Genomic DNA, 26,098 nt, shown 5'->3' on the forward strand with positions numbered 1-26,098 from the left:
AAGAATTATCTCACTTATCTCTGTCTTTCATATCCTGTTTATTGGCATTTTATGTCATTTCCCTTGACTTTTTTCTTCACCACCCAGGTTATCTTCAGAGGTTCAGACATAAAATCTTGCTTCTGTTTTCAAGGGATTCTTGGGTAATCTTATCATGTGCTGCTACCATGTCAGCATATGGAATATATCATGGTCCATACATGTTGTACCAGAGGACATATCAATTAAAAATGCACAATTGTACCCTTGCACATCTCAGACAGTGTTAAGACAAAAAAACATAAAGTAAAAAAATAACATATCAGATAGATGCCCAACCTATCCCTATTCATATGGAACTAATACCAGTGCAAACAAAAAGAATAATAATGAAGAGAAAAACTAAATTTGTTATATATATATATATATAGATATATATATATATATATATATATATATTTAATCTTTCTCTATTAATTAATTAAGACTTTACCCCACTCACAGAGAATGCTATCGTCTTTCTCCAGAGGGGTCAGATACCAGAGTGTAGTGTGTGTATGTGCATGTGTGTTGGTATGGGTATATAAGTCTTTGCAAATGTGTATAAAATGTGTGCCAGCGTGTATTTGAGTTACCAGGAGAGGGGCAGGGGGCCATTGGGGTGGCTGCCAAGTATAGTATCTGCCCCTGGTGCTAAATACGGAAGCAGTCTGGGGAGAAGGTCGAAAGATATTAAGAGTGAATGTTTGAATGGGAATATAAAAGAGAGTGAAAGAGTGAATTTGATAATCTTGATATAACATAATGGATGTGGGCATGGTTAGGTTTGCGGCTGTGGTGGGTGGGGGGACCAGCATTTCCTCCTTGGACCCATGCAGCACAATGTCTTGTTCTTCCCTGGGAGAAACAGTCTTTATTAGCATTGCCATAAAGAATCAGATAAATTAGTTATTTGAGCAACTCTCCCAAAGTATCACATGGCTGACAACAATAGACGTTTATTAGAATAAAAATGATTGAAACAGGTTTGTTTCAATGCTAACCTATATTAATGTAATATCCGACTGAAACCAAGTATGCACGGTGTTTGACAGAATAATGTGGATTTAAGCATTACTTCCAACTAAGTCCATGATATAATTATTTTCAGATCTCTTGTTTCTTAAGCCCGTAAGGACCGGGCTTATTTTTCTTTATGTACCCTTTGGGACCGAGCCTGTTTTAACACTTTTGCAGTGTTCGTGTTTAAATGTAATTTTCTCCTCACCCATGTAGTGTACCCACACAAGTTATATGTTGGGCTTTATTCAGATACCATTATTTTGATCATATAATCTAATTTACTATAAAAAATTAATAAAACATGGTGAAAATTTGAAAAATAATTCTACTATTTGTCCTGAGTTTAGAAATACCCAATGTTTTTATGTTTTTTTGTGGTTTTTTGTAAGTTATAGGACAATAAGTACAAGTAGCGTTTTATGATTTCCAAACCTTTCTTTCCAAATCTGGTCATTCTGCCTCCATCTCCTCTTTGGAACATCTTTGAAGCCAGTTCACTCAATTTATCCCCAATAGCTGGTATTTTAACCTGTTCCATGCACTAATTATACAACCACACTTTGTCAAACTTTGTAATAGTATTTTTATTTTTTTTCACACAAATTGGAATTTAGTTATAAATACAAATATATATGGTGTATGTCCCTGTCAAACAACAACCCAATATGTGTTCAGCAACATCTCCTGAGTATGGCAATACCCCACATGTATAGGTTTGTCGGATTGTTTGGCTGGTAAAAGGCTACTTTTGGGACATGCGTAATTCAGGTTTTCAACACAGACTTTTAGCATCTGGTCATTCTGCCTCCATCTCCTCTTTGGAACATCTTTGAAGCCGGTTAACTCAATTTATCCCCATGAAACCATATATTTTTGGAAACTAGACACTCCAAGGTATTTCAAATGCTGGTATTTTAACCCTTTCCATGCACTAATTATACAACCACACTTTGTCAAACTTTGTAATAGTAATTTATTTATTTTTTTCCCACAAATTGGATTTTAGTTATACATATAAATATATATGGTATATGTCCCTGTCAAACAACACCCCAATATGTGTTCAGCAACATCTCCTGAGTACAGTGATACCCCACATGCATGGTTTGTCAGGTTGTGTGGGGGCTAAAAGGTAACATTTGGGACATGCGTAATTCACGGTTTTAATTTGAAATTTTGACATCCGTTAAAAACTTTTTTTGTACCCAACTTTCAGAAGAGGCAGGCTACAAGTAAGCCTGGCCTTTTTCCAAGAAGGGATTTGATCTAGCACCGTTAAGCGATTCCCTCATGCCATGGGAAATACACAGAGGTCACTTGTCAGTGCAAATAAAGGCTCAAAAATGGTGCAGCAAAAAAAAATCTAAAAAGCAGTAAATGTACAAAAAAATCTAAAAAAATATAAAAGTGGAGCAGGAACAAACAAAAAAAAATAAAAAATGGGCAGCTGTGTGGTACAGCTTGAAGCAGTTTCCAAGGCAGAGTGCAGGTTCTCCAGGGCAATCTGGACAGTAGAACGTGGTGTCCTTTCTTTGCCCCCTGCTGTAGCATACCCTGCATCTTTTTTGGGGACTCTGCTTCTTCTTTGTAGGAGGAAGTCTAAAAATAAAATGGGTAGCCCCAATTCTACTAGACTCCGTCACCGCCCAGGGAACAGGTGCATCTTGGTACAAGATACCCGAAATAACTTGAAGTTGAAACTGCAAAAAAGACAGTTGCATTCCGGGATTTGCTTTTTTGTGCAACAAAAAAGCATTGTAGGTCGCAATTTGCATGATATAAATTGCAACCTTCTTGTACCAGGCCTTTGCCTTCCTCATAATGAGGTAGGGCTGTAGGAGTTGATCTGACAGATCAACTCCACCCATGTTCTTATTATAGGCCCTGATGCACACTGGCTTTCTAGTGACCCCAGCTCTGCCACGGACAGAACCTCCACAGTTCTCTCATCGTGGATGGTGGTCAGCATGCACACCTCTTTTCTGTCCATGAACTTCAATGCCAAGAGCTCCTCTTGACGTAGAGCTGAGGTCTCCCCCTTTCGTAATCGGGTTTGTGCCAGATCTTGTGGGAAACCCACGCCGTTCTTTCTAATACTACCGCAAGCTACTGTGTCAAAACAACACAGCAGCTTGAACAAAGGGATGCTTGTATAAAAGTTGTCAATATACAAGTGGTAGCCTTTGTTCATAAGTGGGAATATTAGGTCCCACACAATCTTGGCACTGGTGCCCAGATGTTCTGGGCAACCTGGAGGGTCAAGGTGGCTATCCTTTCCCTCGTATACCCGGAAAGCCTGAGTATACCCAGTCCCGCTCTCGCAGAGCTTATACAATTTTATGCCATACCTGGAGCGCTTGGAAGGAATATACTGCTTGAATCCCAACCTTCCTTTATACTTCATCAGAGATTCATCCACGCAGATATCCCTTCCAGGTGTATAAGCCTCTGCAAACTTGGCAGCGAGATGGGTACTCAGGGAGCGGATTTTATAGAGCCTGTCAAACTGTGGGTGTTCCTTAAGGGGGCACAGGCTATTATCGCTAAAATGCATGAAATGAAGAATCATTTCATACCTTCTCCTACCCATGGACTGGGTGTAAATGGGCCAAAAAATCATACACCTCCTCCGCAGTATACCTGCGCTGCATCATTAACCCCTAGCAGGTAAAATGAAAAAGAAAAAAAAATATATATAAAAATACAGTAAGTAAAAAAAGGTGCTAAAAATAATATAACAATATAAAATAAACCTGAAATAAAATGTGGATAAAATAAAAGGGCACAAACAGCAAAAAAGTGCTGATGTGCAATATCACTGCCTATGCAGTGATCAACAGTAAGGAAGGGGTTAAAAAGAAAAAGAGGGGCTCTTATAAGAGCCTTTTGTGTAAATGTTTATTTTTGATAAGATTTTATCAAAGTGTACCTGCTTTCTCACGATCTGTCTCCCTCACTAAAAGCAAGTGATGGAGGGAGGCAGATCTTTACCGGTCAAAGGCAATGTTTATAAACATTGCCTTTGACTGAGCAAATCAAGATCACTCTCCTGAGTGATCTTAAGGCTTTGGGTGTCAATCAATGGATGCTGATAGCATCCAGCAACACCCCCTGAGTGATGAAAGCGATTTGTAATCGCTTCTGAGGCTACTGCCAGGAGAAGGGCAGCGCCATCTTGGAAGGCAAGGTAAGCATGGCGGCTCCCTGCCACTAGAAACTTAGTTTAAGAAACGATCAAAGGTCGTTTTTTCCACTAAGTTGGTGTTCTTGAAATGCCTCGATATCGAGGCATTTCAGTAACACCAACTTAGTGAAGGAAACGATTGCCGATCGCTTCCTAAACAATTTTACCGGCCGCCATTTTTAAACGAAACGCCGTCTTTTTTATTAACTATTATAAAGGCTCCGGGGAGCGATCTAACCGCTCCCCGGCGTTTTTTTTCTGTGTTACTGAATGCCTCTATGTCGAGGCATTACAGCAACACCATCTGAAAAAATTTAACGCCATGACGTGTCAGGCACGTCATAGGTCGTTAACTGACCGTTTTGCATGACGTGCCTGACCCGGCAATGGACGTTAAGGGGTTAAATGTCTACAAGAAAGACATGCAACAAATAATTGGCAAGGTTTTTTTCCATGTTCATCAATGTCTCTAATGATAGATGACATCCTAGATTAATGGCAATATTGACAGGTGAGGTGTCTTGTCTATAATCCCAGAAATCATGCAGACATTGTAATGTTATCACTACTCACTGATTTAACTCTATATATACTGCAGATTCAGCAGATACTGGAAACAGAAGCAGGTAAGTAGTCAATGTTACAAGCGGAAGAAATAAGTATCGCTTTCAGATGTAGGTTTCCCAGATACAGCAGGGATTCCAAACATTTAAATCAGAGACATGTTTGGAGCGGAAGATTCCTCCATACAGTGAAGGAACACAGAGTCTCAGAGTAAACATGGACTCCTCTCACCGGGTGCTTCTGTCAGGCGTTCAGGTATCCAGAATTACTGATAGGAACTCTTAGAACATGCAATCTTGAAGCAAAGACTGAATCTTATTCTGGAGTTCAATTAGGGTTTTTAGCTCTTTGGAATCTCTGGCCTGGATCTCAAATAAAGTGTAGTAGGATAGGGGGTAGTAAATTATTCTGGTATGAATTAGTAACATAGGATCCTACAGAATCCTGACAAATACTCTATGTTATTCCATGCTCAAGAGGAACTTTCCATGGGACTTCTGCTTTGAGTCCTGTCTCATAAGCACTTTAAAACGATCCCCCTTACTCATACATGAAGCATAGTTTGTCAATCTTTAGTAGGATCAACATTGCACCTCTATAATGATGTATTTTCCCACTTCTCCTGTTTTGCGAAAGCAGAATTTCCAATTGGGAGGGTGTAACGGGAAACCCAGTACCCTTATTGTGTTCATAATAATTGGGTCAAACGCCCCCAACTCTCCATGTGACCTAAATAAATACATAATTTCCTGTATACATCTGTATTCTTGTTTTATTTTCCCAAACAAAATCTATTCTGGGTCATGAAATAAGTATTGAAGTAGTAAAGCCAGGGATCCACAGGTAATGCAGGATGCATGCACACCGGAAGGCGGCTGCTCACTACTTTATTACATCAGATGATAATGAAGTATCAGTTAAGTATGACTAACGCCCTGCTAATAGTAACCAAAATATTTTCAATATGAGGAGCAGACTCGCATGGAGTCTCAACAGTCATGTAATACAACTAACAATGAACCGGATCAAAGAGTTAATGATATTAAGGTTGTAAGCTCTTTTGAACAAGGTTCTCCTCACCGATCTTTTTCTGATGTCATCTTGTTATGTTACATACTTATTGTTATGTCCTGTCTACACTTTGTACAGTGCTGCAGAATCTGTTGGCGCTATATAAAACAATAAATAATAATGAGATATCTCATGATAAAGTTATTTATTATAGCTTAGTAAATTGGTGTAGATTGGCTACAAATGATGGCATAAATACTAAAGATTTAGTTACATATAAATGTACAAATGTAGCAATATTCCCAAATAGCTAGCAAAATGTTTAAAAACCCAATGATGGAGCCATCAAGTTCGGGACACGAAAACCATCAATACAGCATAATGTAGAAAAACTGACAGTTTCAAACTCAGAGTATCAAAACTTCATGAAACAAGGATGGTCAGAATAGCTTCTGTTAAATATAGTGATACTCAGAACCACTTTAAGCCGAGATTCACTAATAATTAGTGTGATACTTTAAAACGTATAACTAGACTTGGGCACCGGCCAAGTCTTCGTATTCATCTTCATGTTTGTCTATGTGTAAAAAAACAAATTTGTATTCCACAAATATTTGCCCGTTCCCGTGTTCTTTTTGGGCAAATATTCTTGTACATTCTTCTTGTTCGTTTTGTGCCGTTTTTTTTAGCGGGGGTTAATATGGGGTAAATGCATTAAAAATACGCAGCAGCTTTGGCGCCAGGTCTTTAAAGATCCATAAGTGCGACTCTACTGGTCGCCAGCAGGGGCCTCTTCTTTCATCAACTGGGGAACTCAGATTCCTGTTCCTCCGAAGCCAATTTGCTCAGAACGGTTGGCACAGACTTAGACAACCACTCTGAGTAACTTAGCTTGGGAGGAACATGGAATTCTCTGTGTAACATGGAGACTCTGTGTAATGACACTGGGTGCCGGATCAAATAGGAGTCTTGATGCAGGGGCAGGTTCAGATTCAGAGCATGGCTGTAGGCAGGCTGATGATATATCCAGTTCTGGGCTGTGTGCCACTTTCGCCTTAGTCTTTCTTTTGGGTACCATCTATAGGTGTTCTGAGAATTAGCAGGAATTCAACAAGGGGTGACAAGCTTATTACAGGCAGGAAACTGGAAGCGCACCAGTAAGGTAATAGGTAGGAGCACGGCTTGAAACCCCTCTGGCAGGGCACACGGCTTGAAACCCCACTGGCAGGGCACACGGCTTGGAAGCCCTCAGGCTGCATAGAGAAGGTAGGCTAAATCCAGTGGGACAAGGGAGATTAGCTAGAAGATATGAGCATGAAGATTCTTTGTGTTGTGCTTCTTCATCTTCATGTACGTTTACCCGCCGCCATATTACTTTATTTGGTTCTTTTTCATGCTCTCCTGAATATGAAAGAACAGGTCTGCTGATAACCGTTACTGTATGGGTAATCCAGCAGGTGTCTTGTATATCAGGGATCTCTTACACAAACACTTCTCGGCGTCACAGAGAGGGATTGTTTTATCTGGTTCATCACTTGTTTGTTACCCAAATCAAGAGCAGGTATGCATTCAACACATAAACAACCTGAGAACACCCTATTTTACAAATTAATAAATATTTTATTTCAATATTGTTTTTAGTTACACGCAGATTATTAAGGGTATTAGCAAAAGTCTATAAGGTAGTAGGCAGAATAGCATGAAGATAACAGTAACAGTTTTTTAGTCGTTGAGCTGCACTGAAGGATTTGTCATCATCTAGATTATTCCTTAAAGTGCATAAAACCAACAGTAACAACAAAAGGGTTAAACCCGCCAACAGTGCTGAGTTTCATCTGCACCCAGGATTCTACAGTAATCATGTCACATAGAGGAGGTAGTTATCTAAAAGGTAGTGTTCAATAATGTATGGGTAAAATCAAATAAAACAAATGAGGAAATAAAAAATAAAATTAGCCTTTTTTCAATTTCCATACATGTTTAAATGCCTTCATTGTTTTAGCCTCAACCACGTCTGATGGGACCCTGTTCTATTTATCTACTACCCACTTGGTAAATCATTGGGGGAATGATAATACCGTGTAAGTAGCAAACTACTATCTCTGTACGTCATAACAGACAAGACCAGGCAGGCTACGCCCCCCGATGTGGTCTGTCCTTCAATGTCCAACGTGGCGTAATCCATGGTGATCAATGATCATGTTATTTGTGGAGACTTTAAAGGACCAATCATGATTACAACATTTTTAGATTTTTTTAAATTTAATATATGTTAATCCTCTCTGACATAATACCCCCCCTCCCCCCAAGCATTTCTTCCCTCATCTTCAATCTCTTCTCCAATCCCATGACCTGTGGATAAAGAGAAGACATGAAATGAAATCAATAAAAGAGACACTATAACTATATATAAAGTTATTTACACGTCTATAATTATAAACAGAGAAAGTCTCTGGAACTCCAACCCCATCATTTGTCGGTGATATTTGGCCGAGCAGACTGTAATGGGGAGTAGGGCTCTGCTCAAATGCGCTAATCATCAAGAATAAAGATGCATCCATATTTAAAAATTGACAAGTCAATGAAACTTACTATAAAGTGTCCATGGGCTCCTCCTCGCACATTCTGGAAAGGACAGTTGAGAATAATAAGTAGGCATTTATTGTTACTTCACTTATTTAATATCATACTTCTTTTCAAATGAAGCAGCCGTCTGACTGCTGGAGAGATGTATAAACTATTGATCAGAGGTATAGATCAGACATTTAGTTGATCCAATGTGATATCAACTGAACATTAGCTATATCCCAAAATTAGAAGAGTCCATAACACTTACTTATTTATCCCCTTGAGTTCTTCATCTGATGTTCTGGAAAAGACAGTAGAGTCAGAGGTTAGTAGCGGCTTGATTTATAAACTAATACTCTGATATGTATCTTAGACCTTTACCCTAAAATGATAAGTGTCCATAACACTTACATATCGATTTCCATCGGTTCTTCAGGATCCAATGGTCTGAGAAAGACAGTAGAGAAGAAGGTTTGTAATAAAATGGAAACAAACAACTTTTCACCCTTTTTTGTTAATAACCACAAAAAGATGGCAAACATGAAACCTACCTTGGTTTTGGATTCTTGAAGCTATAGGTGTTGCTGGAAAGAACGCAAAAACTCCATGTCAGTTTGGAATTATTAGATATTCTTACCATTCTCTTTAATAGAAATGGATATCCATAGAGAATTTTGTGTTTGTTGTCTTATTATGTATGGGGAATAAATAGGCTAGAATTATAGCCCAATTATATCCCTCTGAAATGAGCTGCATGCTAGCCTAAGGTGTTTTTCTATGTGAATTTTTATGAAACATGTAGAACCGGGCAATGTCTAGGACAGAACCATAAAAGCTTATAAAGAGCCTTATGGATTTAATATGAAGTAACAGGGAAAGCCTGGATCTACCCTATATATACAATTGAATAGTAAAAGTTTTGAGTGCATACATCGTGACATTTCAAATAAGTAAAGCCTAAATTTGTTTCATTTGTTACCCGTCTTACCTGTCATACATGAACTGTGGGGCCTTTAAGATTGGTCTGATTCCGTTATTAGCTTTCCTATTGAGGGCAAAAACAGATCAAAGAGTGAATATAATATTGTGCCTTCCTTGGTATAAATAATTGTTATGAACCCATTACGAGAATGTTTCTTATAAGTAAACCCTAAAGAACAAACATTTATTGGTTACTTACCCGGGGTCCATGAGCTGTGAAGCCCTTGGGACTGGTTTGATCCCATCATTAGCTTTCCTATTGAGGGAAAAAAACAAAACAATAAGTGAATAGATGATTGTTGTGCTCTCCTTGTTATAAATAATTGCTATGAACCCATTACAAGAATTTTTCTTATATATCAACACCCACAGAATGTGTCTGTAAGAATGAAGTAAAGGAAAACAAGGTATATCTGCATATTGCCAGCTGATACATTAGTTGAGGTGACTAGTAAGTAGAAAAACAAATTATTTTTATTGTATCTTCTGTAGTGTTAAAAGTTTTGTTGGCCTATTCATATAACACAGAATCCCTATCTGTTGTGGGGTACACTAAAAATAAAAAAGCAAGGGGATCAGTTTTGAAGAAGAAATCTCTAGGGTTTTGGACTGGGCCATAAAAGATCCTAAGGAGCTTTATGAGTTTAATAGGAATTAATAAAGTAAGCCTGGATCTACCCTATATGTACATTGGAATAGTAAAAATTGGAGCACATACATCTCGGCATTTCAAATAAGTAAAGCCTAAATTTGATAAGAACAAACATTCATTGGTTACTCACCCATCGTATATGAACTGCGGGGCTTTTACGATAGATTTGGTCCCATCTTTAGCTTTCCTATTGAGGGCAAAAACAGAACAAAGATTGATTAGAATATTCTTGTGTGCTCCTTGGTATAAATAAGTGTTATCATCCCATTAGGAGAATGTTTCTTATAAGTAAAGCATAAAGAACAAACATTTATTGGTTACTTACTCGGGGTCCATGAGCTGTGGAGCCCTTGGGACTGGTTTAAGTCCATCATTAGCTTTTCTATTGAAGGGAAAAACAAAACAATAAGTGAATAGAATATTGTGGTGCGCTGCGTGTTATAGATAATTGTTATGAACCCATTACAATGATGTGTCTTAAATAATAAATAATGTTTTCTGATTTGTTTTATTGTATCTTCTGTGGTGTTAAACGGTTTGTTGGCTTATTCATATAACACAGCATCCCTATCTGTTGTGGGGTACACTAAAAGTAAAAAGGGGGATCAGGGTTGAATCTACCCTATACGTACATTGGAATAGTAAATGTTTGGACCGCATTCATCTCCACATTTCAAAGTAAACCCTAAGCAGCAAACATTCATTGATTACTTACTTGGGGTAAATGAGCTGCGGAGCCCTTAGGACTGATTTGATCCCATTGTTAGCTTTCCTATCGTGGGCAAAAACAGAACATAGAGTGAATAGAATATTGTTGTGCTCTCTTTGGTATAAATAATTGCTATGAACCCATTACAAGGTTGTATTTTAGATATCAACAGCCCCAGGAATTGTCTGTAAGAACTGAAGAATGAGAAAAAAACATCTGTCTGCATATTGCCATGTCAGCAGGGAAAATGATCCCTGCTGACATGCAATAAATAATGTTTTCTGATTTCTTTTATTGTATATTCTGTAGTGTTAAATGGTTTGTTGGCCTATTCATATAACACAGAATCCCTATGTGTTGTGGGGTACACTAAAAGTAAAAAAAGGGATCAGGGTTGAACATCCATAGAAGAAATCTCATTGGAATTGGCAACACCATAGCCTTAATAATGAAGGAATTAGGGTTATGTATAAAAAGTGATGTTTCAGCAAAGCTATGGGAATGGCCATATCATTTGTAACATTCTATTTCTTGCTATGGCAACCATGTTTTGTACAACAAACATTGATCCTATCTGCCTAAACGCCAAAGCCTTCCTTTAAAAGTTGATATATTTTACTGCCATTAGCGGCAAAAAAAGAATTAGTGATGAATTTGTGTTTCAGAGATGGTGGGACTCGCGTCACTTGCTGTTTGTCCCATTCATCTGTCCCAATTATCTCTTGTGGTGAAACCCATTGAAACTATTTAATGCGTGTTGATACCACAGAACCTGCTGGTGCTCTGTAACTAAAATGTGATGTAGTTCTCATATTATGTGCTAAATAAATATGTATTTTATCTGCCCACGTGATATTCTGATGGAAAAATGATGCCCTGAATATACAATTCCCACAGCACAGGATTCAAAAATCATCCTAAAATATATTTCCCTGCAACCCTTTCTTCTCTTACCCGGCCTCTGGAGGCATCCTGGAAATATTAATGGTGTTCAGCCACATTTTTCACACGATTATTAAAACCGCTTCTGCTGTCTCCTCAGATAAACAGAAAATGAGTCTGGTGGCTGCGGTCAACAAATCAGTTGGCAGGCAACTGATATCATAATTGGTTAGAACCCCACAGAGGTGCATGAGGATCCCCATGTTAACATCATATGGATATGCCATGTAAATAAACATATCATAGGAGAAACCTGGGGCAATAGGAATTATAAGTGCTGAGGTGATGTTTAATACAGCAGAAGAAATGGAGATAGTTTATTATGATTCAGTATTCTTACCCACAGCTTAGAATATCTCCAAAGAGATGATAGCGGTGATAATGATGAGGATAAAGCCTAAGTTATGAGATACTGCAGAGCCTTTTTGGACACAGAAAGGAAATTACACTATTTGGGCTGTTACATAGACCTTGGAGACTTTTAATCTCCAAGTGACTTATTCACTAAAGCTGCAGTTTACAGCACAATGACAATGTTAGCACACAATGCAAGTTTAGCCGGCAGGTAAGGCTTAGGAAGCCTTGGATAATTTATAGTTTAAATAAAGAGTCAACTTTCAAGATTTCTCATCAGAATTTGGTTGAGGTTAATACAATAAGAGAATGTAGCCATTCCTGGGACAGGCATAGTTTTTTCAGATTTTAAGATGAAAAGTACTGATTAAGCTTTAAGCCCCTTATATGGATTTACCAACATCTTCACATTACAATATCAGTCTGATGGGTCTATGTGTCTATATATGAGATGATGTACTTACATACTGTATTTATGCATCTTACATGCACAGTCTTTATAGTAAATATTTATATATATATATATATATATGCAACATCTATAAAACTGAACATCCATAACCGGCTTCCTCCATCGGTTCTGCATTACACCCATCCAGCACCCTAGAGGCAGCTGTAACGACCTTCACTTTAATCTCTCCACCGTCCTGACCAGATTGTAGGAAGGAGATGCGTTTTGCAATGACTTCACCAATAACAGTTGTGTTCCCAGTTGCATTTTTTGGTTTAGGATCCAAAGAAGACAACGTGTAACATGTAGGGTCCAAATGAAATCTTATTTTTGGCCTCCACATGGGACAGGATCAGGATATATTTAGGATTTTTTATGTACATTCTGAGAAATCTACTGCATCTCTACTATTTACAGCAGGGTTATATACGTTCTTTCACAGGAAGCTGCAGATTCTGATTTTGAATAATAAAATATATCGTTATATCAGTAATTCATTTGTTACAATTTCTGCTTTCATCACCATCATCATCATATGCTTTATAATTATATATCTATATAAAGAAAAAATGTTATAGCTATCATATAAAAAAATTCAGTGCCAATGGTGTCCATGATATATTATAATTATTCACGCATTTGGCGTTTCAGCTCACGGGAATGATGTTCTTGGTAGGTGGTAAAACCGGATGCCTAAAAGTTTCCCTGCCAGCTGCTTTTGGGCTTCATATGTATGTGTTCTTAAGGTGAAATGTTTGGGTGGTTGGTGGGGTTGTGGTTGTATCTATTATCTCTGCTTGCCCCTGTTCAGTGGCCATTCATGTTCCTTCTCTGTGAGGCTTCACAGGTAACAAAGTAACAACGTTTCAGCTGTTCTGGTTATTTCAGTATCTGAGACCATAAAGGGGTACATATCAAAAACTAATACAAGGAAATAAAGAATTATCTCACTTATCTCTGTCTTTCCTATCCTGTTTATTGACATTTTATATAATTTTCCCTGACTTATTTCTTTACCACCCAGGTTATCTTCAGAGGTTCAGACATAAAATCTTGCAGACTTTTGCAAAGGATTCCTGGATGTCCTCATCGTGTGCTGCTAACTCTACCATGTCCCATGTGGTTTATCTACTATAAGATGAATGAGACAAATATTTGGTTTGTCACAAATCACTAAATAGACATATTCATTGAATGTATTACTGGCTTTGGATAGCCTCTTCACCACTTTGATTAACAGTGGTGTAAAGGCTTAAAGTGTGTCACAAGGAATTTTCCGAATGGAAAAAGCTCATTCTAATTTCATTAGTAACCAAACTTCGTTCTTTGGAAATGTATGGACCAAAAACAAAACTAAGAATTTTTCCATATATTTGTTGATCCATTTGTATAATTTCCAGTGCATATATATATTACCAAATAATTTATCAATAATAACACAATCAATTACTGATTTTAAGATTTAGTTAGAAAATGTTCAGAATTTGTTAAAAAATAAATTTATCTCAGTATTTAAAAACCAAAATAACAAGAAGCAAAACAATTTGTTAACAACCTTCTTTTGCTGTAGGTAACTTTTTACACCTAGTCCTTGATTGTTCCCTGTGGAGTTTGCTAATATTTAATAAGCAGCGCCTGTTACAGTTATTGGGATCTCAGATGCTGACAGGTTGTTGCTCTTTACCTGATCTATGTCTCATTTTATTTTTTGTTCAATGCTTATGTGAACAATTGTAGGACCATCAAAATGTTGTAAGGTCTGCTGACGTTGGTTCTCTTTACTGTATCGGTATGTTTCTGACTAATGGTACTCCACTGTTTACTATGTCTGCTGACATCTTATTCCCCTTCCATTAATAAAAATTAACATAAACAAAAATGTACTGTGCTCTGAATGCTTAATAAATGTACCCACTTGGAACCTTAACCACATTTTCTCGTATTGCTGCCAAAATGCTAATCAGAACTAGTTTAGCCCTTAATGATCCCAGATAAATCAACTTTTTATAATGTCCATCCCAGAAAATGTGTCAGAGGAAGTACGTGCTGAATTCTTGCTCTGTTTTAAGTCTCGTACTTTACCCCCACTCAAAGAGAATGGTGTGAGTGAGAAAGTCTTTGCAAATGTGTATAAAATGTGTGCCAGTGCGTATTTGAGTTACCAGGAGAGGGGCAGGGGGCCATTGGGGTGGCTGCCAAGTATAGTATCTGCCCCTGGTGCAAAATACTTCACTGACCAGAAGGCCAAGTTCACGGATAAGCAGACAAAGAAAGAAGACATAAGAATAAAAAGAGGCAAGAGAAGAAGCAGAGCTGCTGGAAAGGAGGCAGGGATACGGAAGCAGTCTGTGGAGAAGGTAGAAAGACATTAACCCCTTAACGACAAAGCCCGTACATGTATGGGGTTGCAGTGCAACGTGATAACGACAATGCCATTAAATAGCTGCATCACCATGATCGCAGCGTTTTCGCCGCGATCGGCGGCTTTGCAGCATCCACGGAAGCCTCACAAGTGAGCCTCACCGTGGATCCGGGGAGGAAAGCCCTCCCCTGAAGAAAAATGGCAGCCCCGGCTAAAACAGCTTAGGAAGCGATCGGAATTGCTTCCTAAGCACAAACTGTGTTGCTGACATGCCTCGATATCGTCAAAATTCCAATTTGAAAAATGCACACCTCTCAAAAAGGGCCTTTTAGTCCCCGAACAACCTAACAAACCCATGCATGTGGGGTATCACTGAGGAGTTGTTGCTGAACACATATCGGGGTGTTGTTTGGCAGTGACATATACCAGGAGCTGTAAATTTATACCTGGAGTAGAACGAGTGTGAAATTTTTTAAAAAAAAATGTACTACCATAAAGTTTGACAAATGCTGATGGTAGAACTAGTGCATGGAAATGGTTAAAGTACCAGCATTTGAAATACCTTGGGGTGTCCTAGTTTTTAAAAATATATGGTTTGATGGGGTAAATTTCATTGGCTGGCATCAAAGATACTTGAAATAGCACATGGGGCAGAATGCAGAAAAAAGCAAAAAAACATAAAAACATTGGGTCTTTCTAAACTCAGGACAAATATTAGAATATATTTAGCAGGTTTTTTCATTAGTTTTTGCAGACGAGTAAAAGTATTTTGTTTAAAAAGTGAGAAAAAGTAAATTTTTTTTTGAATGGGAATGTAAAAGGGAGTGTAACCCCTCAAGGGTTTTTAGTGATTGCTGCTGTGTCTCTGACTTGCCTGCAGTTCTTATGGAGTGACCAGCAGATGGCGAACTAAAAACCACATGGCATGAGGTGAATAAAAGGGGCCATTGGAGTTTGGGTAGAGGAGTTCAGAGTTGGACCCCAGAGGTGAAGGACTTTTGCTGAGAGAGAGGGAGAGTGAGAGAGGCCTAGGAACAGAGGCCTGCTTGAAATCCATGCTCAGAGGAGTGTTGCAACACCCTGGCAGAATCTTACAGCAGATACAGAGCTGTTTGCGGCAGAGTTGGCAGTGAAGAGGTTAAAGGCTGAACTGCCCTGATTGCAGAATGTGGAGTGGTAAGCCTAAAACCTCTCCTCCTGTGTCCACAACAGGGCACCCTGAACTTAGCCACACACCAATAAAATATTTTGATCTCCAGTCCCACTGACATACTGAAGTTTCCAATATAATTCAACCCATACTGTGGAGTAAGTTACTTATGGGCCCCAACTGTGTTATGTGCACCAACTAAAGGCATCCAGCGGTAACTAGGGCGAAGATTAGGGTGGGCCGCAGTGATTGTTGTGGGTGGGTGAACTTTATATTGTATATTGCATATTCTATATATTTCATTCTACTGTATTTCACGTGTTTCTGTTACAATTACGCGTAGTGTTTTGCTGTGCAATACAAAGTTAATTTTAAGTTAGCCCTGTGTCATTTTTATTAATCACTTGGCTATGTTCCCAACGGGAGCTCACATCCATACCATGGATGCTCTGTTGGGTGGAGGCACTGCCACACTTACCCCAACTCCCAGGTGGTGGAGGCACAGGATTGGCCTGCAGGTAACTGGGGTAAAGGACCACATAGATATTGGTGGGCCTACCCAAAAACCCGTTACAATAGTGAATTTATTATTTATTTATTTATTTATTGATATAGCATAATGGATGTGGGCATGGTTAGTTTGTGGTGGGTGGGTGGGGAGTCAGCATTTCCTCCTTGGACCCATGCAGCACAATGTCTTGTTCTCACCTAGGAGGAACAGTCTTTATTAGCATTGCCATAAAGAATCAGATACATTAGGTGTTTGAGCAACTCTCCCAAAGTATCACATGACTGACAACAATGGAAGCTTATTAGAATAAAAACGATTGAAACAGGTTTGTGTCAATGCTAAGCTATAGTAATGTAATATCCGACTGAAACCAAGTATGCACGGTGTTTGACAGAATAATTGACAAAATGTGGCTTCAAACATTACCTCCAACTAAGTCCATGATATAATTATTTTCAGAAGTCTCTTGTTTCTTAAATGTGTACAAGAACGTAATGCAACAAATAATTGGCAGGTTTCCAATTAAAGCAAAATATGAAGAAAAAAGGTGGTAAAAAGGTTTTTTTCATTGTTCATCAATGTCTCTTATGATAGATGAAGAATACCCTAGATTGATGGCAATATTGACAGGTGAGGTGTCTTGTCTATAATCCCAGAAATCATGCAGACATTGTAATGTTATCACAACTCACTGATTTAACTATATATATACTGGAGATTCAGCAGATACTGGAAACAGAAGCAGGTAATTGGTCAATGCTGCAAGTGGAAGAAATAGGTATCGCTTTCAGATGTACCGTGTTTCCCCGAAAGTAAGACAGCGTCTTACTTTCTTTTTATCCCTAAAAGCCCCACTATGTCTTACTTTCGGGGTATGTCTTATATTGGGAAAAAATTTTCGAATTTAATGCTTTCCTACCTTTCCTTTCTTCTTTCAGCTTCTTTTCCTCCTCTTCGCCAGTTCTTGTCTCCTTCCGGGTCAGAGGGCACGGACAGCGGTGGGCGCGGCTTCAGTGTTGTGCGCCGGGATCTGACAAGAAACCCCGGCGCACAACAGCTGTTGCCGCGCAGATCACAAGGGAGCGGTATCGGAGGTCATTAACAGACCTCCGGCTCCCTTGAGTGATTTTAAGCCGGGTTGAACCCGGCTTAAAATCACTCAAGGGAGCCGGAGGTCTGTTAAAGACCTCCGATACCGCTCCCTTGCGAGCCTGCTCCTCCAGCGGCGGACATTACTGTCCGTCTCTGGAGGGGTGCCGGGTGCCGCAGGTTGGCACCCCCTGGAGTGTGGCGCCCTGTGCGGTCGCACACCCCAAAGGTCGGCCCTGCTCTAAGGGGCCGGCCTTAGGGGTCTGCGGCCGCACAGGGTTTAAATAAAAACATCGGGGTTTTTTTTCAACTTTATTTAACATCCTCCATGTTAAATAAAGTTAAAAAAACTTTATTTAACATCCTCCATGTTAAATAAAGTTTTTTTTAACTTTATTTAACATGGAGGATGTTAAATAAAGTTAAAAAAAAAACCCCGATGTTTTAATTTAAATCCTGTGCGGCCGCAGACACGTAAGGCCGGCCTTGGTGGGGACTTCCCGGCCCCTTAGAGTGGCGGACCCGGTCGCAGGTGCGGCGGGCCTAAGGGGCAGGCGCCCCTTATGCCCTGCGTTAATGCGGCCGTAGGCCGTAGGCAAATCCCCCGTGTTTCCCCGAAAGTAAGACATATGTCTTACTTTCGGGGTACGGCTTATATTAGCTGACCCCTCTGAAACTCCCGATACGTCTTACTATCGGGGGTGTCTTACTATCGGGGAAACACGGTAGGTTTCCCAGATACAGCAGGGATTCTGAATGTTTAAATCAGAGACATGTTTGGAGCGGAAGATCCCTCCATACAGTGAAGGAACACAGAGTCTCAGAGTGAACATGGACTCCTCTCACCGGGTGCTTCTGTCAGGGGTTCAGGATTCCAGAATTACTGATAGGAACTCTTAGAACATGCAATCTTGAAGCAAAGACTGAATCTTATTCTGGAGTTCAATGAGGGTTTTTAGCTCTTTGGAATCTCTGACCTGGATCTCAAATAAAGTGTAGTAGGATAGAGAGTAGTAAATTAATCTGGTATGGATTAATTAACATAACATAAAATCCTACAGAATCCTGACAATTACTCTATATTATTCCATGCTCGATAAGAACTTTTCATGTGACTTTGAATCCTGTCTCATAAGCACTTTAAAACGATTCATTCAAACAAGAAGCATGGTTTGTTAATCTTTTTGTAGAATCAACATTGCACCTCTATAATGATGTATTTTCCCACTTTTCCTGTTTTGCGAATCTTAAAGCAGAATTTCCAATTGGGAGGGTGTAACGGGAAAACCAGTACCCTTATTGTGTTCAAAATAACGGGGTCAAACTCTCCCAACTCTCCATGTGACTTAAATCAATAAACTATTTCCTTCTGTATTCTTGTTTTATTTTCCCAAACATAATCTATTCTGGGTCATGAAATAAGTATTGACGTTTTAAAGCCAGGGATCCACAGGTAATGCAGGATGCATGCGCACCAGACAGCGGCTGCACACTACATTATTACATCAGATGATAGTGAAGTATCAGTTAAGTATGACTAGTGCCCTGCTACATACTTATTGCTATGTCCTGTATACACTTTGTACAGCGCTGCAGAATCTGTTGGCACTATAGAAAGCAATAAATAAAAATGAGATATTTCATGATTTGTTATTTATTATTGCTTAGTACATTGGTGTAAATTGGCTTCAAATGATGGCATAAATACCAAAGTGTAAAGATTGAATTACATAAAAATGTACAAATGTAGCAATATTCCATGTGAAATAATCAAATGTGCAAACATGTATCCAAAAGTCAAAGCTAATCATTAAGTACTAATTGCATAGCCAGACAGCTAGCAAAATGTCTACAATCCCAATGATGGAGCCATGAAGTTCGGCTCAAGAAAATCATCAAAACAGCATAATGTAGAAAAATTGGAAGTTTCATCAAACTCAGAATACCAAAAGTTCTTCATGAAACAAGGATGGTCAGAATAGTTTACTTTAAATACAGAGATACTCAGAACCACTTTAAGCAGAGATTCACTAATCATTAGTATAATAGTTTAAAACGGATAACTAGACTTGGGCACTGGCCAAGTCTTCATGTTCGTCTATGTGTAAAAAAAGGTTAATATGGAGTTAATGCAATAAAAATATGCAGCAGCTTTGCTGCTAGGATTTTAAAGGTCTGTAAGAGGGACTCTATCTGTTGCCAGCAGGAGCCTCTTCTTGCATCAACCATTGAAGGGCAGCACAGACTTAGACAACCGTTCTGAGCAACTCGGCTTGGGCGGAACAGGGATTTCGGCACTGGGTGCCGGATCAAGTAGGTGCCTCGATGCAGGGGCAGGTTCAGATTCATGCATGGCTGTAGGCAGGCTGATCCAGTTCTGGGTTGCACTCCACTTTAGCCTTAGTCTTTCTGTTGGGCACCATCTAAAGGTGTTCTGAGAACTAGCAGGAAATAAACTTGGGGTGAGAAGCTTATTAGAGGCAGGAAACTGGAAGCGCACCAGTAAGGCAATAGGTAGGAGCGCGGCTTGAAACCCTCTGGCAGGGCACACGGCTTGAAAGCCCACTGGCAGGGCACACGGCTTGGAAGCCCTCAGGCTGCATAGAGAAGGTAGGCTAAAGCCAGCCAACATTGCTGAGTTTCATCTGCACCCAGGATTCTACAGTAATCATGTCACATAGAGGAGATAGTTATCTAAAAGGTAGTGTTCAGTAATGTATGGGTAAAATCAAATAAAACAAATAAGGAAATAAAAAATAAAATCTCATTGGTTTTTAGCCTTTATTTATACTACATGCATGTTTAAATTCCTTCATTGTGTTAGCCTCAACCATGTCTCTTGGTAAATGTAAAATAGCTTAAAAAGGAAGCTCTTTTCATTATGTTCTTTAACTTAAAATATTTAGAATTGGCCAATACTAAATATAAAATGTTATTTAACTTTATGCCAAGTGATACCAAAGTTTCATGTAATTTCACATATGAAGTCGCCGGATACAGAGTAACCAGCACTCCTCTCCTCCACACTATAACAGAAATGGCACAGTCTGTGCATTAAAAAGTTTGCAGAAGACAGTAAGAAAGTTTTCATCTAGTATAACCTGAGTAGAACTACATCATATGATTTACAAAATGGATTGACAGATAGGAAGTTAAAGCATTGGGGGAATGATAATACTGTGTAAGCAGCAAACTACTAACTCTGTACATCATAACAGACAAGACCAGGCAGGCTACGCGCTCTGATGTGGTCTGTCCTTCAATGTCCAACGTGGTGTAATCCATTGCGATCAATGATCATGGCTGGAGTGTCCCTTTAAAGAGTCAAAATCTCATGTAGGACACTCACGCCTTCCTTTTGTCTCTGCTACTGTTAAGTGAGGTAACTCTGGAACATTTGCTTTTGAGCTCTTCAGGTGGATACTTGTTGATGGCCCCTGTTAAGACGACATAAAACAGCATTTTAACCTCTTTTCCAAACAACTACCATTTAGCCTTTATTTAACACATTTTGAGTGCCGCCTTTTAGTTTTTTCACGTGCAAATGAATGACGAATGACGAATCCCCTCTTTTGCAGTTGTACGGTTTCCATGCCGTTCAGCTCTTTGGCTCACAGGAAATACATTACGTGGCATGCATCCACTGCTTAACAAGTGTGCATACTCGCTGCCAGCCAGTACCATTATTGGCTTTGATGAGATTTCCAGGAGGTCTAGAGAGACCCTCAATGTAGCTGGCAGTGACTGGATGCTTTAGGTAGCCAAAACTGGAGCCAAATGTAGACAGCAGGAGTGCTTACAATATACTTCAATATTTGAGACACACTATGACAGTGAGCATCTACAGCTCATCAGATGCATCATCAGTTAAAAGTACTGTGTATTCTTACGATGACAAGTATCTGGCTTCTATCAAAGGCCAAAGGTGCGGCATTTCAAAAGTTCAATGACTCATTATCCATTTCTTAGCCATATGTCTTAATTAAGTAGGATTACTCAAGAATTCCTAGTTATTAATCAAATTAGTACAAAATACCTTAAAAACAGCATGTCTACAACATGGAAAAAAAATAGAGAAACGCAATCACAAGTCATTTAATTAAATCCCAATGATGAACATATAGCCATTGAAAACACTTACCTCTTACAGAATTTAGGAAGATCTGAATAAATCTAACAGCATAGTCAAGGTCAGGTTTATGAGTTCTGCCAAGCTGAAGAAGGTGATGGTCCAATGGCATGCTAGCAAGCTCTGTCAGTTCTGTATTATTGTACTGTCTACCAAGTGATAGCACAAATATAGCATAACCCTGGCACTTGGCTTTCAGAGAGGCTTCTTCAAGTGTTTGCTTATCCCAAAGACTCGTCTCTCCAGATAAAATTGCTATGATGACTTTATTTCTTCTCGGATTTGGAACCTTTGACATAATGTTATCAACTGTCCAGTCCAAGGAAAAGCCATAAGCAGGCGGATCTCTCAGAAGATAAGCTGCTTCCTTTAAGAGTCTCTTGATTTGATTCTTGCCAATATAGGTCGATAAGTCAAACTCAACATGAGGGGTTTGGTTAAACGCGCGAAAGCTGCTGGTCACTATAGCTATCCGGTCACCCGTGTTAGAAGTCTTTGGTTCCGATGAAATTTCAAGCTGATCTATTACCATGCTCAGGAACTTCTTCACCTCATCAAAGTTATCATCTTTCAAGTTATGTGAATTATCCAGAAGGAAAGCAATGTCCATATATGACCTTATCTGACGGGGTCTGCTTTCAACACACAGGGCATCTGGTTTACATGCATCTAAAACAATAAAAACTTTTAGGGGGATGCAATCAATTCAAGTTACTTTATATTTAAGTATTACGTATTTCTTTCTAAATTATCACCCATCTTAAGGACTGGAGGTGAGATACAGCCTTTTTTTTACAGTCATAATCTGTCTTAAATATCAGACTGCATCATCAGTTCTATTATGAACTGCCACATGTAGGTGCCCCTTCACATTCAAAAGCTCAACACCAATCTTGTTCATGGGTCTGTGGAAACAGATGCCGCATATGGTATAAGGCTCAGGTGTACTACAGAGTGTTTTACTTGTGATAATGACTGTTTTCATAACTGCATACTGATATACTACTGTGCGCTTCAGCCACCATTTTTTAGCCGGTTGTCTGTTATTACTGCTTACAGTGCCCTACACTACTATTGGCACCCTTAGTAAATATAAGCAAAGAATGTTGTGAAAATTTGTTTTTATTGTGTAACCCTCTGATCTTTTCTTCAAAAGATACTCAAAAATACTCTGCTGTCATGGATATCAAACAATTGCAAATACAACACATGTTTATCACAAAAAATATATGTGTGGCATAATTATTTGCACCATTTTAATCAATGCTTTGTGTTACCTCCCTTTGCCAAGATAACAGCTCTGAGTCTTCTCCTATAATGTCTGATGAGGTCAGAGAATAGGTGTCAAGGGATCTGAGACCATTCCTCCATGCAGAATCTACCCAGATCCTTAAAATTCCAAAGTCAATGCTGGTTCACCCCAGAGGTTTTCTATGATGTTCAAGTCAGGGGATTGGGACGGCCATGGTAGGAACTTGATTTTGTGGACAGTAAACCATTTTTGTGTTTATTTTGATGTTTTGGATCATTGTCCTGCTGGAAGATCCAACCATGGCCCATTAAAAAGCTTCCTGGCAGTCAGATGTTCATTTAATATCTGTTGATATTTGGTAGAGTTCATGATGCTATGTATCCTAACAAAATGTCCAGGTCTTCTGGCAGAAAAACAGCCCCAAAACATTAATGAGCCACCACTTTATTTAACCATGGTCATGAGGTACTTTTCCATATGGCTACCTCTCTGTGTGCGCCAAACTCACCTCTGGTGTTTATCGGCAAAAAGCTCTTTTTTGGTTTCATCTGAACATAGAACCTGATCCCTTTTTAGGTTCCAGTATTGTCTGGCAAACTGAAGACGGCTGAGTTCGTTTTTGGATAAACTTTTGGTGATGTAGGTGATGTCAGATTGTAGTTTTGGGGGCTTTCTGACCCCAAGATGGAACTAACTTCCGCAATTCTCCAGCTGTGATTCTTGGAGGTTTTTTGGCCACTTGAACCATCCTCTTCACAGTGCATTGAGACATATAGAGACACACGTCCTCTTCCAGATTTATTCATAACATTTTCAATGCTTTTGATATTTTCTTATAGCCACTTCCCATTTTGTGAACCTCAAGAACCTTTTGCCGCACATCACAGCCATTTTTACATATTGTGATGAATGACTATGGGAATTTGGCCTATGTGTCACCTAATATTTATACCCCTGTGAAACAGGGAGTCATGGTTGAACAATTTCCTGTTCCTAGTCACCCAGGTGTACTAAAAATGTAAAATATCAATGGGAATATACTTCAAGTATAATTTTCTCCTATGAATTCTTAGGGGTACCAATAATTGAGTCACACATATATTTCACAATTGTTTAATATCCATCCAAGTAGAGCATATGCATATGTTTTCTTTTAAAGAAAAGATCAAGGGGTTCATTCAGTATTGCTCATATTTACCAAGAGTGCCAATATCAGTGGAGGGGACTGTATGTTCTGTGACAACACTTAATGCTATACACGATGATTTTCTGTATATTCTCATACCCATTGTCTCACAGAATCCAATGACAAATCTAATATTTTGATCATACTGTACCAAAACAGAGGGTGCACAACTGCATGGTTTTTAGTAGAGGATTGTAGTCCTCATCTACAGCAATATCAATCAGCTGAAATGTTCCAGTGAGATCCATCTGTATAAAAGAAAAAATATATATTTTGAATTAAAAATATTGCTTTTTTGTATCTGTGAAAATATATAGAGACTATGATTGCAACATACCTGCTGGAACTATTCAAATAAACTACAAAATGTGCGGAACATAAAATATAACAGTAAAGAATATTGAGCTATCAGTATTTGGTAGTGAATAGATATTGGGCACCATAGAACTGCCTTTTGACCAATGATGCTTCAGTGGGAATAGATACCCTTTACACTAGATTCAAATTAGTTAGACATACCCTGCTGCTGTTCTATAATTGTATTTTTTTTATTTATTTGAAGTAACTTTTTAAGAAACAAGATTAATGCAATTTGGATTTGTGGACAAACAGGAAACATCTATATTCATTTGTTTTCTACAAGTTTTTGGAGTCTAGACAAAAATAATAATCTACTGAATGCAATCTCATAAGTGCAACAAAGTTCTCCCAAGATCATAGGTTGTGAATCAACACAATGTTAATTTGAAAGTTTCTATGTTATAATGATTAGGTGTGTTAATAGGGTATATTCCTTAATCTCTTCTCTAGAAAACACTGTAACAATTAAATATGAGATAAAAATTATTATCTTATTAGCTAAGGTGAAATACTTCAGGAAATATAATAAATTAATATGGTATAGCTTCCATCTATCTATATGTTTGCATATTCAAATAAGATATGCAGTTTATGGAAAGTCTTACTGTAAAAGCATGCTTGAGTCCTGGTAATGGAGTGAACGCAATGACCACTGGAATTATTCCAAGTGTGCTGAATTCCATGATGGCTGTGTTGATGGACACCACATCATTGGAGGGTCCACTGCTGAAAATAACTGCAATTCTTCTGACAGTGGCACCTTTAAGAGACCGCTTAAAGATGTTCCTGGCTACAAACCTCATGGCACCACCAATATCATGACCTTTAGCTGTGTTAGCCAGAGCGATGTCCTTCACAGCTCTTATCAGTTTCTCTTTGTGATGAAAGTCAGAAAAGCGTATAAGATAGTCGGTTTTTAGATTGTAGGATACCACAGATACCCTGGCTCCAATTGGACAATTACTTTCTCTGATAGTCATGTTCTCCAACATAGTTGTTACAATATCTTTCATTTTTGTAAATATCTTTGGGGTGGTGTCAGCAGACACATCAAGAGCAAATACCAGTTCAGTTGGATAAGCAGGGCACAGATTTTTTCCTAAAAGCCAAGAACAATAATAAGAAAGGGAAAACAACACTGCATTTTTACTTTACTGTACTGTGTCACATAAATAACCTTACTTTATTTATCTATACTATTAAGTAAACCTTATTGTTAATGTATGCAGCATTTGCATAATTATTTCCCTAAGACTCAAAAGAGTTTAATGTCACTTGAATCTTTTCTCACTGTTACAGATAAGATGTACTGCTGTTGACTACATAACATTTATTTTAAAACGTACATTCCCTGCGTATCTGCTAAGAAAAGCTAAAATGCTACTGAATTGTTCAAATAAATTAGTAAACAGTGAGGTCATCCGGTCCTGTAGTGGTCTGCGCCAGAGGTGGCACAGAATTCTTTCTCCCTTGTACAATCACTTCCTTGGGGTTGCCCTGGTGCCACAGACCATTAGCATTAGGATGTTCATTGACCTAAAAGGGCTCCTGGAATTTGTCAACTGTAAAAACTGGTTTATGTATTAAAAGAACATCTGGTGC

The 26,098-nt window shown here is 38.7% G+C and overlaps 1 protein-coding gene and 1 non-coding gene across 2 annotated transcripts in view; both read right to left on the reverse strand.

The window, feature by feature from the left end:
* Positions 1–26,098, reverse strand: part of LOC149300717 (collagen alpha-6(VI) chain-like) — an 83,857-nt gene that overhangs the window by 14,429 nt on the left and 43,330 nt on the right. Inside the window, exons 31-38 of the mRNA XM_089484768.1 lie at positions 25,102–25,595; positions 24,288–24,384; positions 21,711–22,367; positions 20,919–21,006; positions 10,327–10,383; positions 10,132–10,188; positions 9,549–9,605; positions 9,357–9,413 (exon numbers count right to left, since the gene is read on the reverse strand). Coding sequence (XP_089340894.1) covers positions 9,357–9,413; positions 9,549–9,605; positions 10,132–10,188; positions 10,327–10,383; positions 20,919–21,006; positions 21,711–22,367; positions 24,288–24,384; positions 25,102–25,595 — 1,564 coding nt within the window. The remainder of the gene's footprint in view (positions 1–9,356; positions 9,414–9,548; positions 9,606–10,131; positions 10,189–10,326; positions 10,384–20,918; positions 21,007–21,710; positions 22,368–24,287; positions 24,385–25,101; positions 25,596–26,098) is intronic.
* Positions 2,239–2,370, reverse strand: LOC149300718 (small nucleolar RNA SNORA35). The gene has a single exon (XR_016272291.1). It is a non-coding gene; the product is annotated as a small nucleolar RNA SNORA35 (small nucleolar RNA).

The sequence above is a fragment of the Sceloporus occidentalis genome, unplaced genomic scaffold (assembly GCF_023333645.1).
Source record: "Sceloporus occidentalis isolate IW3139 unplaced genomic scaffold, rSceOcc1.0.p SCAF_23, whole genome shotgun sequence".
NCBI classification, from domain to species: Eukaryota; Metazoa; Chordata; class Lepidosauria; order Squamata; family Phrynosomatidae; genus Sceloporus; species Sceloporus occidentalis.